The 15367-nt window shown below is 38.1% G+C and overlaps 1 protein-coding gene across 1 annotated transcript in view; it reads left to right on the top strand.

Moving 5' to 3' along the window:
• Positions 1–15367, top strand: part of palmdb (palmdelphin b) — a 50867-nt gene that overhangs the window by 1281 nt on the left and 34219 nt on the right. Inside the window, exons 2-4 of the mRNA XM_069667365.1 lie at positions 9480–9530; positions 11875–11955; positions 13615–13745. Of these exons, the coding sequence (XP_069523466.1) occupies positions 9486–9530; positions 11875–11955; positions 13615–13745 (257 nt within the window). The 5' untranslated portion in view covers positions 9480–9485. The remainder of the gene's footprint in view (positions 1–9479; positions 9531–11874; positions 11956–13614; positions 13746–15367) is intronic.

Consider the following 15367-nt stretch of genomic DNA (forward strand, 5'->3'; position numbering starts at 1 on the left):
GCCAGGCAAGTTGTTAACCCCTGCTCTTATCAGCTAACCCTTGCCAGAAATTATGTTAAAAAATAAATAAATAAATAATGATAATGATCATAAATATATAATGTGTAATAATATGGTGATAATATGTGACTGTTTGTTGATAGCATGACAGGGACATCTATTTTACCCTAAACTTTTTTAAAAAAAACAAAAAAAATCTTTAAATGTTGGAAGCAAATACAAAAAGTGCATTTAAAAAATTGGGAATATAAATGAATTTGAAATCAATGAAGAGTCAATGGGGAGACAAGTTAGTCATAGTAATACTAATTATTGTTACTTTCCCCGGGATGACATGTGGATGTCACCTTGACAAACTGGTGTTTAGCAAGCCATGCTTTAGACCAGTAATGGCAACTGCTGTTTGCCTGTGTGCGGTTAATCCACCCAAGATCAGATTAAGGAAGGAGGAGCAAGGATTAGAAGTCAGGAGGAACTTGGCTGAACGGCGAGACAGACAGGGAGTTATTGGGGTCATGTCACTGGGACTGGAGTTTGGCATGGGCCATGGACAGAGCACTGGAAGGTAGACCTTAAGTGATTTTACCCAAACTCAATACAAAATATTTTACAGGAGCACTATGAAAGAGGATTTTTTTTAAATTAAAAAAAACTACTTTATCTTACAAAGGGGTCCTATTGGAGGTAACATTATTTTAACAAAAGTAATTTGTTTGCAGCAGTCATGCTACGAGCTGCTTATTAGAACTCCTGAACACAGTCCTTTTTCTTTTGTTCATGGTTGGTGGGAGACACTATGAAAGCTGACATTTGAGCTTGGATGGGACCAATACAGCAACATTTAAAGGTCCATCTCTGCCTTTCTCCAAGCTACACAGGGGTAGGGTAAATGGGTGGACTATCATCTGAACTAAGTAAGGCAGAGCCTATCATTGTCCAAAGGCATACGTTTGTGTTACTGGTAACATGGCTATACCTACACCAACAAGTTAACTGACCAAACACCCACTGTAGGAATCATGATAGGTACAGAAACAAAAGAGGTGGTTCATTCAGGTCACATGACATTCTCATGGTTGACACATTCCTCTGTGTAATACAGAAATCTACTGTCTACACTATATGGACTATATGTAAACTTCTGAATATTACATTTTATTTACAATATTTCTCTAATTTTTTTGAGACTAGGAATAGTGTTATATCAAAACCAATCATCTAAATGAAGCTTACTGGCTGCACACAGTCTGAACACTCAAACACTGTACAGTAGCCCTTCACCTAAACCATTACCTCAGCTCCTACTTTATTTTGAATGTAATAAGAGGAAGCTTTTCAGGGGGAGGGTTGAGATGTGAAAGGTTTTGAAGCCCTTGGAAACTGCTCAAATAATTTGTGCATGCCAGTGACAGTCCATTTGGCTAATTAAAGCACTTTAATTAGTTTAAATGCAAGTGTTGTAATGGCACCAACAGACTCATGTTTGCTCCCTTGGCTTTGTCCTCCATTAGCATGTGCCAATGACATTAATTAGTGACTTCTTCTCTAAATGGTATTTCCGCTTGATTTGGGCATTGTATCACTTTAGGTGGAGTTTCCTGGGTTTACTGGCATAAGATAAACTTGACATGGCCTTCCCTAGCCCCTGTCCCTTGGCTTTAGCAAAAAACATATCTCCAAAAACATTCAGATTGTGTCTAAACCAAGTTATGCCTGACTGCATTTCACAGCTGGCATCACATACTCAGTGTGGCTTCATGTTTGACCAACATGACTGACAGGTGTTGTGGGTTTTTTCCCACCATTAGCCTTTTTTCAAGAGTAAGACATCACCTGCTCTAAACACACATGCAGACTCTCATGCACTCACTCTATAGTCGGTCCAGCTGTGAGCCAGGCACCATCTCTATTTTCAGCAGTGCGGGATCAGGCCTCCAAAGTGTCAACAGGTGGGCAGGCTAACCAGCAGCATTGGATTCAGGAGCCTCTTCTCCTTCTTCCTTTCCGCTGTCACTCAAATGTAATACTTGGACTGGGTTTTCCTAGCACATACAATAGAAATTATGTCAGTGTTAACAACAAAATAACATAACTTGGCATGTCGATTGGAATGAGAGAACATGTCAGCCATTTCAATAATATGACAATTCACTGTCATTGTGATAACACTTAAGCATCCAAAATTTGGGTATTTTGGTTCTGTAGCTGTAGAACACATCACAGACAAGAGAAAATATATTTTTGGTTATTGGCTGGTTTTCAAGGTTCATGCCTTTATTGTAAATGGAAAACATCTTCAGGCTCTAATTATGTTTTCCCTACAATGACCTTCGTTCTTGAATGTGGTTAAGGAGCTATTAGCAAAAAAATGCCTTTTATGATTATATTGAGTATGTATTTTAAATAAGTAAACCACATATATCTCCTATATATTCTACGTACAAGTTGACACATCAACCGTTTTCCCTGTTGCGACATTAGTGCTGTGCATGTATGAAGCATGCGTGGGTGAAAGGACAATTTTAGTTGGTATGTGTGTGGGTGTGTGAGGAGGCTGAGCATGAATATATAAAAACATAAGCGCCTACTGGCTAACAGTATGGGGTATTTACAACAGACTTGTACTGACATGACTGGGGTTAATGTTATCCCTCCCCTCTCAGCTAACGACAGCATGGACTGTGTGGACTTTCAAGGTCATTTGCATTGATCCTATCTGCATTTGTGCTCAAAATAATAGTCCTTTAATTGTTCCTTACACAAAATTCAATCAGATTATGAACTCAATTAATAGATTTAATATTTAATTAAGTAAACCTATTGCTTATACTTTGAAACTACAGAAGTCACATTGGATTAAATGCAATTATTCCAATGGTGGGTTAAAAAAGTATACAAATAAGACAATTGAGATCACAATATGTTTCCTGTTTCCTAAAGTAATTTCTGTTTTTTTTTTTGTTTTAAAAAGACATTCAAAGCACATTTGAATGATCTAATCCTGCTGATAGTGGCAATAGGTCAGAAAACTTTCACATGAGTCATTTTAAAGGGACAATAAGAGATGATATATTGTTTGTTGGGTTTGGAGGATTTTTCCCATTACCTGCTCCCACTCGCAAAAGGGAATAAGGGGCAGAAAATGTTGGGGTTTGTTGGAAAAGTTATTTTTGTATAACAGGTAGTTCGGAAGTTCCCATATCCAAATAAAGTATGAAAGAGTGAATGAATTTGTTTATTGAGCTAATACTAAATTATATGAGTACGCTGTAATAAAACACCTAAGTTCTAATGTTGAAGTTGACATTTATATTAAATGTATAAAATCAGTTTTAGATGTAATGAGTTGCAAATGGCTCAACACGCCATTTTCTGTTTTACCAACAGCTAGGGATTTATTTAAGTCGTCAATGGCCCTGTTTACTCCTGGTATTAAGTTATGTTCTGGGTGATCCAATCAAAAGTGGACAGCTCTAAGTGCTACTGTTCACACCTGGCTTTATAATGCATCACATGCGTCTGTAGTGACAGCTTGTGATCAGGTTTAACTTCCCTGATCTATATGCAAATATAGAAGTAGCATCATTATTATCTTTCTTTGGTAATGACGCTAGATGTCACTGCTGACTGGTGTGTCTATTGATAGTAAAAAATCTGTTTTATATCAGCTTGTCACCTCTATAAAGTGTCTGCATCCTCATAGCGCAGCATGCGTATATTTGTATTTCCTAGGATGCATGGTTAAAGCAGGTGTAAACAGAACCAAAATTCTGAAAGAATGGAATAAACTTATCAGAAGTACAGAGGTTCAACAAAATTAGAATTTAATGATTTACAGAGTCTAAGTACTGTGATAAGTCATTACTAACTCTTAGTAGAGATGCACCAGTGATAGCGCAAGCAGTCAAATTTAGGATTCTGTTTAATTATAGCTTGTACGAATGCATGTTGAAGAATGGCACATATTTAGAGTGTAAACTCATCTGACTTCTTCTTTTTAATGATGTTACAGTAATTAGCTCAGGTTTAAAGAAATCAAAACCAAGAAGAAAAAACACAAAAAACTAGATGCATTGATGCTACAAAAATGAGTCAGTTTAACAGCGATTTGCGTTGAAATGATTCTGCTCATCAGTCATCTTTAATCATAATTTTATATACATTTATTGTTGCATAATACATGCTGTGGGACTGAGTCTGCCATTCTTCCACCACGGCTCCATGCATTCAAATTACTTCAACAAGGAGGTGTTGAAAATGCCATACATAGCACTTTGATGAAGCCAGTATGAACTCCACCACCTTTTAGTTGTTGAAGACAGGAACCTACGTATCCCGTATTGAGGAAGCAAGCTGCAGAGAAGACGAGAGGATGCCATTTAGCCAGCTCAGGTGCTACTGGCTGTGTGAACACTGGAACCACGTAAATAAACATGTACTAGCTTATTTATTGCTGAGGATCATGTTCCTCCTTTATAAGTCGTGTCTTTTTTTATAGCCAAATACATCAAAGTGGGGTTGTGTGTTTGATCTGAGGAGAGACAGAAAAATTACACAGTATGACATTGTTGAAACAGATTACAGTATGGATCAATGGAGGGATGATGAAAGGATTGTTAAGGAAAGATGCTCATTGTGACCAATGCAGTTAAAGTGATATGAAACGTAACTTTTCCAGTCTTTATATATCCGCTCTATGTCCGTCTGTACTTTCTCTGTGTATAAGTAAGTCTTTCAAAATTTCCTGTAGTTATTATTTGCCATTTTTGACACCAGTGGGGAGTGTGACCCCAAGCTGAAAGATATTTGTACAGCACAAAAAAAGAAAGAGATTTGGTATTTGGAACCAAAGTGGCTCTACACAAGTTTAATTGGCATTCAGATTATCTATTGAGGTCGTATAAAGATGCTCCCCAAAACATGTGATTCTATATGTTTAATCTAAAATCACCCATCTCAATTCATATCAGCATTACTACTTTTATTTCAGTGTCATTGTTTGTCACAAAGTTCTGAAGGTCCTGCCGGGGCCAATGCCTTCAGATAACCGACTGGTCAGAGAGCTCCCTCTGGCCTCTTATTTGAACAGCCTTGAAAGTGGAGGCGTGTACTTTCTCACATGGCCAGTCCTGCTAAACCTGGTGTTATCCACTGATATGTTAACAGGACAGTGAAAAGAGTCAGCTTCTCTGTGGTTTATTTATAACCAAGAAACATTAAATCACATCTTAATAAACAGGCTGATGTTGGCAATTAGGAGTTTTACTCAAAAGTGATGTTATTTATGTTTCGCTAAGCTGTCTCTATAGGTAATATAGTTCATGACATTGTTTTGATTAAAGATTTGGTAATGGATAATTTAAAAAAAAGAAAAAACATATATATGGTATCAACTGCCAAAAGGTGTGGGTGTGTTTATTTGTGCTTGGAGCGTAACCACTCCAAAACAATATAAAAACATGATGTTTTTTGTCCTGTAATGCTATTACCTCTATTCATTTACTCAACTTGACCACAGCTACTCTCCCTTTTCGCTCGTTTAGGTGGGAATGAGGGGTGAACTTGTATCGGTTGATAAACAGCAAACAACAAATCATACGTGTGCTGCCCTTACAGTAAATGTCTACCATACAAACTAGCCCTGAGCTTATAAAACAGTATTGTAAAAACACTGATATGACGACTCTGAAAAAACTTCAACTAAATAAAAATGTTTTAACACTGAATTTACTCACAATATTCATGTATGTCAAGTACAGTATGGTACCTTGTGGCAAAAAAGGTGACATTTACTGTTTGATTGTGTATGGATTCAAACTAATTTCTGCATTGACACTCCATTTAATGTGCCCTGGAGAATAAGAACAAAGAGAAAAGTCAGAGCTACATTTTTGTGTTTTGTTATTACATGTTGTTTAACTTCAGTTTGAAACCAGATGGGATGTAACTGATAAATAAAGTCTCAGCAAGATCACCTTTTTGTAATCATGTGATATTACTTATGTTTTAGTAAGTGTGAGACAGCCTTTGAGCATTATCACTGTTTCTAAAATTCATAGGAGAAAGATTACATAGAAAGGTCTTCATGGTCACATTGTATGATAGGAATGTATCAGAGGCATGTTGCATTTTCTCTGAACTTGTTTGTACAGGGCTTTTTCATTGTCTTAAATTTTCCATTTTCCCCTCTTTCGTCTTGCATATCTTCCCATCTTCCATCCTTTTCTTACCTCTATTTCTTGCTTTGTAGTGTTCATTGTACTTTCTTCCTGTTACTTCACCCGCAGAACATTATTACAGACTGTTTGTCTTGCTGTGTTCTACCTCACATGGCTGTGGGTGTGAACCCATGCTTTCTTTTCAAACAGCACCATGAGAGCTTGCTGTCCTCTCTATCTTGGGGTCAGTTGCTTCTTAACCTTGAGGACTTCTCTGGTTTACTGTCATGCATTATAACACAGAGCACCAACATATCCATGTTACATTCCTTACAGTCATTGTGCCATTCCTGAAGCCTAGATGAATCATCCATCTGACATGTGACACAGACATGCCACTTCTGTTTCTGTCTCTCTCCCTGTCAAGGCTGATGTAACAAATCCATGTTGTGTGTTATAATGTACTGCAGTAAATCATTGATGGCAGATGCAGACACTGCTCAGAAATTAAACCTTTGTCCAGTGTGCAGCTCACCCTTTATATATGTTATAAAGTATACTTCCATTGAGATTACAGATTTGTGTCAATGTATACTGTACAAGATGACGGTATAAGGGCCCGATCAGACAGGACGTGTTTTAGCAGCTGGGGGCGGCTTTTTTGTCATTGTTTTCAATGAGAGGGACGCTTTTTGCGTGCTGCTTTTGCTTTGCGGAGCGCCTCGCTTTTTTCCGCTCAGTGCGCCTCGCGTTTTTGAGGAAAAGCTCCGAGCGCCTCGAGTTGAAAAAACTTCAACTCAAAGCAGAAAAGCGCCCGACGTCATGGCCGTTTTCTCATTGTCCAATCGGATGAAAGGAGAGGCGAGCCTTCTGTCAGTTTACAATGTAACGGTTAGGTTAATGACAGCTAATGATTCGGTGGTTGCCTTAACAACAGTAGGGGAAAAAAGCTGCCCCCAGCTGCTAAAACGCGCTCTGTCTGATCGGGTGTTTACTTTCACAAAAAGGCAGTGCAGTGCGCCTCGCATTTCACGCCTGCAAAACACGTTCTGTCTGATCGGGCCCTAATATTATATGTAGTTGGAGGAGAGTCAGAGAAATAGAAAATCAACATTTGACTATATAACAAAGGGTCACCTAAAGGACATGTCACACATATTTTTCTTAAACCAACATGCATCCTATTAGCAGATATTGTGTGTATCCAATTCCTAATTTATCAAATTTCTCCCTGCCAGAGAGCTCTATTGCTGTTCAAAACTACTAAAACACACCATAGTGCTACACTTGTAGTGAGTGACATAGCCCTTCATTTCCAAACACATACACTGCATTGTTTTAACTCAATTACACATACATGGGCATGCTCTCCTAAACATTGATTATCAAATCTTCTGTTGTAAATAAACTTTTTATTAATTTATTTATATTATTTCCTCTTGTTTGAGTAACATGCACATTTAAACATTGAGATTATATTAATGCATATTGCAATTCATCATATTTACACAGCAGCCATTTTTCTGACATTAGGCTCAGGGTGGGAGGCTCAAATGCTAATATTATAGGGTACTGCTATATTCCAGGTCTGTAGAGTATATGACGATCCTCATTTCACCACTACTCAATAAATGAGCAACTGAAAAGACAACTGAGAGTGAAAATCTTAAGGGAAATCTGGTCACACATTTCAAAATAAAATAGCTGCCTTTGGACAACAGCTAAGCACTAAGCGTTCAAGCACTTCCTAGATAACATTGTGACAACTAACACTATGTTAGCAATAAGTATGTTAACTAGCTATTTGTTCAATCCAACATTTAAACCTTTCTTAATATGTAATGTAAATCTATCATTAATATTAGCTTTGAGCCACTTCCTAGTTGTGTTGGGAATTACGGCTCTGTGAAGGGAGCTGGATCTTATGGCTCTGTTCCTTTCTGATTGTTTGCGAATGTCACAACACTACAAGGTACAGAGTGGTCAGACTCGCGAACGTGCCTCTCACCTAAGACTCGGTTCCCATCATTCGCGCCAAAGAGCCATTCAAAAGAATCGGATCGTTCGTGAACGTCACAACACAACTTCCCAGTGAACAGCAATGGCTGGATGGTAATGTTAGCTGTTGTCTGACCATAGCTAATGGGTTATTTAATGTTTAAACCTTGAACGTGGCACGATGTCATTCACAATTTTCACAGTTGTGCCTTTTTTATTTGCTGACCAATCTGGAACACTAAATTAATAAAGATTGTCAGAAACTGAACAGAAAATCTGTAGGACTAAAAACCTGAAAAACAGCAGAACAGCATTATAAGACCATTTGAGCTTCTCACCCTGAGCACGAGTAGAAACGACCGCTATGTGAATATGGTCAATTGTGAACAAAAAACAGTGTTTTTAAGGTGCAAGATGCAGACTATCATACAACCATATAAGTTGTCTTTCCAAAACCAAGAACAGCTTATGTAACTTACAGTATGTAATGGTAAATGGACTGTTCTTATATAGCACTTTTCTAGTCTTTGCGACCACTCAAAGCTGCTTTTACACTAACATCACATTCATCCATTCACACACACATTCACACACTGATGGCAGAGGCTGCTACGTAAAGTGCCCAACTGTCAATCTGATAACACATTCATACCCATTGGCTATGCCACCGGGAGCAATTTGGGGTTCAGTGTCTTGCCCAAGGACACTTCGACATGTAGCCTGAGGGAGCTGGGGATCGAACCGCCGACCTTCCGATTGAAAGACGACCGACTCTGTCACGACCGTCACTGAACCACAGCCGCCCCGAATGTCAATAACATCACATACATAACAAAACCAAAATACCCTGTTCAACCAATGGAATTATCATTCTTTTGTTAACCAAGGTTCATTGTTTTTCCTAATAATAATAATAGTAATTATACATTTAATTTATGACACACTTTACGTTTGAAGCAAATCTCAAAGTGCTACAGCATAAAGACATGAGCATAAAACAACATGTAATAAAACCCAAAGGTAATTAGCACAAGTAATAAAAAATAACCGGTAATTACAACAAGAAAAAGCAAGCAGAATAAAGAAAAGGCTCTTTTAAAGAAAAAGGTTTTGAGTCCTTTTTTAAAGGATTCTAAAAACACTAAAGTTTGGAACAGCTCCTGGTGTAATGGCCGACATCATATGGATTGAGGACTTGATGGTGTTACATTATAGTTTTTCCACTTGTTTAAGTATCTACAAAGCTATGCATTGAAACATAAACTTACTACTGAGGTTGGAGTCTTGAGCCAACCGGTTAATTCATTGTTGTCTGCCCTTTAGGCTATCATGGAGGAGGCTGACTTGCTGAAGGAGAGGCTCCAGGCGATCACGGTAAGGACCAGCCCTGTACTTCTAGAAGTAATAGGATATAGGTTTGTTCAAACTGGTCAGACTGGTTGTCTTTTTTTTATCTCACTGTCCACATAAGGTATTTACAGGTTCTGAGATCAGCTGACAAATATGTTTCTGTAACTTACAGTATCTGCAGGTTACTGATGTAGCAGGCGTGAGTACATATTGTAATTAATTCTTCTTAATTCTTGTTCTTTCAAATTGACTGTTTCAGTTATACAAATTAGGTTATTTGAACAAAAGTGCCTTGTTTTACAATATGGAATGAAAAACCAATAAGCTCCTAAGATTAGATGCAAAAAAGGATTTATTCAACAAGCTAGCAAGTTCATATTGTTCAGGTCAGAACAACATACTGGGCACTGTGATTGTTCTTTGTTTCTATAGAGTCTTTCTAATATGACATCAATGTAGGAGACAGGGGACAAAATCCACAGGCAGAGTTCTGTGAAAAAGATTCCATTTATAGTTAAGCTGAAGCTAGTATCAAGCTTCAGCTGTCTGAGTTACACAAATCCATCATTTTTATTATTAAAATCATATTAATGATAATAATAACAACAACAACAACTATTATTATTATTATTATACTATAATACCTGAATTCTGCTGGTCTGGCCTTTAGTGATTGCTATCTCTGGCTGGCCAGGGAAAACTGTGGGGACCTATGCGTAGTGACTTATCTTCAAACACAAGCTGCAGGCTTAGTTCAATTGCTGCTTGTAGCATTCTATGACACAGCACTGCCAGGAAGACGCCCCATGTCTCTACTGTGTTGGATAGCTGGATATGGCTCCTATGCAGAACTAAGTTAAAATTCAGTGCAATATGCATTAGTCCAATAGACAATGTCTGTCTCTGGCATTTCATGTTCCTCTGTACTGCCATATTTAAAACATCTGCAAATAATTTGTTACATACAAAGTTGCATCACATACATTTCTTGAAATATAACTAACTGCATACTAGCATACTAGAATCCGTGCTGTGATATATTGTCTAAGCAGGATGCCATGATGCAGCAATGAATCAGGAGTTGTTTCCATGCAGGGTCTGAAAATAAAAAGTGTGGGTGTGTACTTGCAGGAAGACAGAGCTGTAGAGGAAAATCTAAGAGCTCTGGCAATGGATGTGCAGGTCAGTTCTTCCGACAGAGTACAGGGAGGTAGCACAGCTTTTATCTGTGGTAAAAAGCTGTTAACACAATTTAAGAAACAAAGAAAAACTGGCAGATATTTAAGTAGACAACCAAACATGTCTCTTGTTCCCCTGTGTGTCAAGGTGGAGATCTAAATGATTGACTCTGTTCCAAATATTAGTTTTTATCCTTACTGTAAATTAATTTGAAAAATCACGAACATGAGTCGTTCTGCCAAGAAAAAGGTATGAATACTTCTAATAGAAAACCGGTTGGTTTCCTTTTTTTAGAGGATTGCCAAAGCATGGAAAAGTTTTTTAGGGCCCATGAAAATATCTAAATGGGCCATGGTGTTATTCAGAAAAACCACTTGCTTACTGCAGCTCCAGCCACCTTCCCAAAAGCAAGTTGATGAGGTTCCTGCCCAGACTTACACACACACACACACACACACACACACACACACACACACACACACACACGACTGGACCCAACTCATCTGATTTGGAAAGGTGGAAAACAAACATTACTGGTGATAAGAGTACTTTGATTGTAAGCCTCTCATTATCATGGTCCAGTTGTCTCTGTGAAATGGTTTTGATGGTCCAGACATTTCAGCAAACTAACATCACTGAGTTGGATGCACAGACACAGACAGAGACAGGACTATAAATATCAGCAGACGTCATCAGGAGATCCCCTTTCACTGGGGCTTAGTGCCACACTGATCCAAGAGCTAATTTTAGCCCACAGTGACCCCCACCAGTGTGACTTCTAGTGACTTCTTGTGTATTGTTAATGACTGAATGGTTAAGGCCATTAAGCTGCAAGGTTTATCTGTCATTTTCCAGGCAGGACAAATATTTGTCCATTATTCAATGACTCAAAATTTCAGACTGAAATATCTTTGCTACAAAACATGCTGATCAACAGGGAAAGATGTTGAGCTTGTAGTGAACAGGTGGGCACACACACACACACACACACACACACACACACACACAGACAAACACAAACAACAGGTAGGTTGGGCCTGCTCATGAAGGTTTTCAGCTATTTATGGCTGTTGGTGTCCAGCTGTCAGCTCAAGGTTGAAATATCATCAAAAAGAGGCAACAGGTGGAATTGTTTCCATGCTGTAAAATGCACACATGATGCATATTAGTATTTGATTCCCCCCCGCAGGACAAAAGAAGAATCCAGGAGAACATCACCATGAAAAGGAGACAGATCGAAGAGGAGAAATTAAAACTACAGTATATAAAGGTACTTTATACTCCAGGCAAAAAGCTAAGATCTTGAGGAAATGCACTACAAATGATTAACAAATAATGGTTTGAACATCTTATTCCATCTTACAAAGAACATTGCTGTGTAGAAATGCATCTCCAGCAGACACTGAACTGAGATTGTAAAGCCTCCCAGGAGGAACTCTGGGATGAAGGTTTTGTGGTTTCATAGCTGTCTCAAAGCTAATAACAGGAATACATTCTCCATTTCATTTATGTACAACCTCTGGCACCGTCTATGAATTAATTAATATGAATGCTTCAAATATTAACTGGAGTCCCTATGCATTAGCACATGATATTGTTCTTTTCTACCCACAGCTAGTTTTCTCTCCAACACAGTGCGTCAGCATTTTCACCCACAATACCAAACATTCATTAGTCAACCTCTCCTGAAACACAATCCATCTTTATAAGAACTACAATTCTAAGCATTTGGACTGAAAAAGACTGGCATATAAGGGTGTTTCAAATTGTCCATAGAGCTGATGATATGTGTGATAAGTCTGGTTATTTTCCAAGTATTTTCTATAAAGCAATTATTTGACTATCAAGGGACAAGAATTTTCTGAAACAAACTAGTTAAGGGCTCTTGCTGGGACTGTTCAAGTCCTCTAGCACCCTAGTTGGTGGTGATATTGTTTTGGAATACATTTTTTAGAAAACTTTGTAATATTTTCTTCCTTGAGACCTCAAGTATATAGCAGGGTCACATTTAAACAGGTTCTTCAATAATAATCAAAAACATACAAAAAGAAGGTTCCAAATGAATAGCAGTCCAATAAACAATTCTGACATGTACATTTATGTATTTGTTACTAATGGCAATTAAATGTATTTTCATTGATAGAGACAAAATACCTATAATAACAGCTATGTATTTGTGTCTGTCTTTAATTCTAGCATCTTAAAAGGAGATGATTGACTGTAAATAAAGAAATATATATATTTACATATTTTTAACCTGAAAAACATTTTCAGTACCTTTTACAGAGCTCAGTAGTGTCCTCAGACTTCCTTAATTGAGGGTAAGAACTGTAACCTTCACAAGGCTAAAGAATTCTTGTGAGTGCAGTAAAAGCCACCAAGATGGACATGACAACATTTTTCCAAGCTCCTTTCTTCTTTCATCAGACTTATGGTGGCATGACAGTGACAAGAGTATTTAAAGAGATTTTATACAGTACATTGCACTGAAGCTGTAAGACTGGGCCAATATATCAAATATCACAAATAGCCCTTTTTTGTTGCTGACTTCATGTCCTCCTTGTGCAGGTACCGAACGTGATCTGTTAGTAAACACCTGCCTGACGTCTAAAAAACCGAGGACGATGCAACACCTTTCAAATGGTGACATATAATGAAATTTTTTTTTTTTCAAAATTATTAAAACAGTCGTGCTGTCTTACTCTGCCCCAACTACAAACTGAACTCTAATTGCTACTTAGGCAGGGAAGCTTGGAGGACATCTAGTGGAGAGGGTGAGAATGACAAATGCTAGTGAGATGGAAAAAGAAGATGCAGCAGTTGCCACTATGACATAAAAATAGAAATAAATTGAAGATAAAATAATAAATAGAACTTAACATATTGTTGGTGACTGAGGTACCTGTGTGTCGGTGTATTTGATTGACAGAAGAAAGCCCTGAGGGAGCAGTGGCTGATGGATGGTCTGAGTCAGCAGTCGGAGGAGGAGCAGGCAGCCATGAAGCTTCAGGCTCAGGACGAGCAGCAGCAGAGTGATCAGCTGCAGACCAACATCCTCAGGTAAATCATGAAAGCACCTGGAAAGTGCAGTTAAACCCACACTACATCCCACAATGGACACAACGAGCAGCGGTGTCAGAACTAACAAATCATGTAGGTGTCGGTGATGACATTGAGATCAGGTCCACTGAAGCATTTAAAGACATGAAGACTGAAACCTCCGTTATCCTAGGAGAGAAAATGGGTTGCTACAGAGGAAAATAGTTACAGACTTTAGAGTCATTCTGATTAAACTCTAAAGTACACAGTTCCTCCACCACAAACTGGATCATGATGGACACAAGAAGAAGAATTATGAAAAGTTAAACGCTTTATACAAGCTGAATGTCTTCATCTGTCACAAGGGTGCAGGTTTACTAAAGATGTAGAAGTTGAAAATTATTAAACTAAAACGGCAAATAACAAACATCATTTTTTAGTTTACTTTTCATGGCATACTATGATGACTGAGATGATATATTGGATGATATGAGGAGAGTGAGGCATAAAACTGGGATGTATACATGAAGTAAGAGCTTCATGCAGATCCAGACTTTTTTCTCTTTCTCTAATAAAAAAATGTATATAGCATAAGAGAAGTATGCCAATCCCCTATTCATTTTTGACCTAACTGACATTAGTCTGTTTCCAGCAACAACCATCTACTGTCAGACTCTCTTGACCTCAGCTGGAATGATAGTGAGGCCAGGGCTGATTTTACAGCTGGTAGAAGCACATTACTGGCCCCCTTTGAGAGTTACTGATTAGGTACTTGTGTTGTAACTGGGCTGGAGAAAGGCTTTGCTGTGTATGTTAAGATTCAGCAGCGCTTGATATCTTGTTAAGCTCAAGAAAGCACAGTTTTCAACTTGCCAATGTGTTTGGTTCATTTTATATGCTTTGAAATACGTATACTTATACTTATCTTTTTGTATTCCTCTTTTATCCTGGGTCCCCTTTGGGGGTACCGACCCTCAGCTTGGAACCCACTGTACTAGACAAATCTATTGCCTAGACAAAGTGACATATGCACTCCCAGTTAAAGTAAAATACATGTATTTGCATTGTCACTTTTTAATCTATAATTAGTAATTGAAAGTTAAGGGGGGGGCATGACACTATTAAAACCACACAGAAAATTGCACATCTGGTAATATTGTATATCTTCAATTCCTCTTTGACTCAGCATAGGTGGAGATTAAAACATTAGTTCACAACAATGTACAAATAACAACGTGTGTCTAAAGTTAAAATATTCTTTAAAAGAAAATGGATAATCATCATTGGCCTTAAAATGCAAGGTTCACTGGAGTGGTTGGGAGCACCAGACATGCTTTGAACTATTCCCCAATTACTGATAGGCTTGTTTCAATAATCTGTATGTGTTTGTGTCTATGTGGTCGACAGTGGGATGCAGTGGGGGATTAGGACCAGACTGTTTCACCTGAACTTTCAGCAGCATGTGTGTCAGTCAAAGCCCAGACTCTTTAACTCTTCATTACATAAGTAGTTCTACTTAGCCATAGCTTAGTCTCTGTACACAACAACACATGCAAGCTTCCTTCTACATTCATAGAAACCATGACATTGCTGTGAGGAATTCCCTTTAACATGTAAACTTGTATTTTGATCCGTTTATGCCT

Source organism: Semicossyphus pulcher, unplaced genomic scaffold (assembly GCF_022749685.1).
Source record: "Semicossyphus pulcher isolate SPU_LCO1_2020_fin unplaced genomic scaffold, fSemPul1.0.p SCAF_18, whole genome shotgun sequence".
Taxonomy (NCBI): Eukaryota; Metazoa; Chordata; class Actinopteri; order Labriformes; family Labridae; genus Semicossyphus; species Semicossyphus pulcher.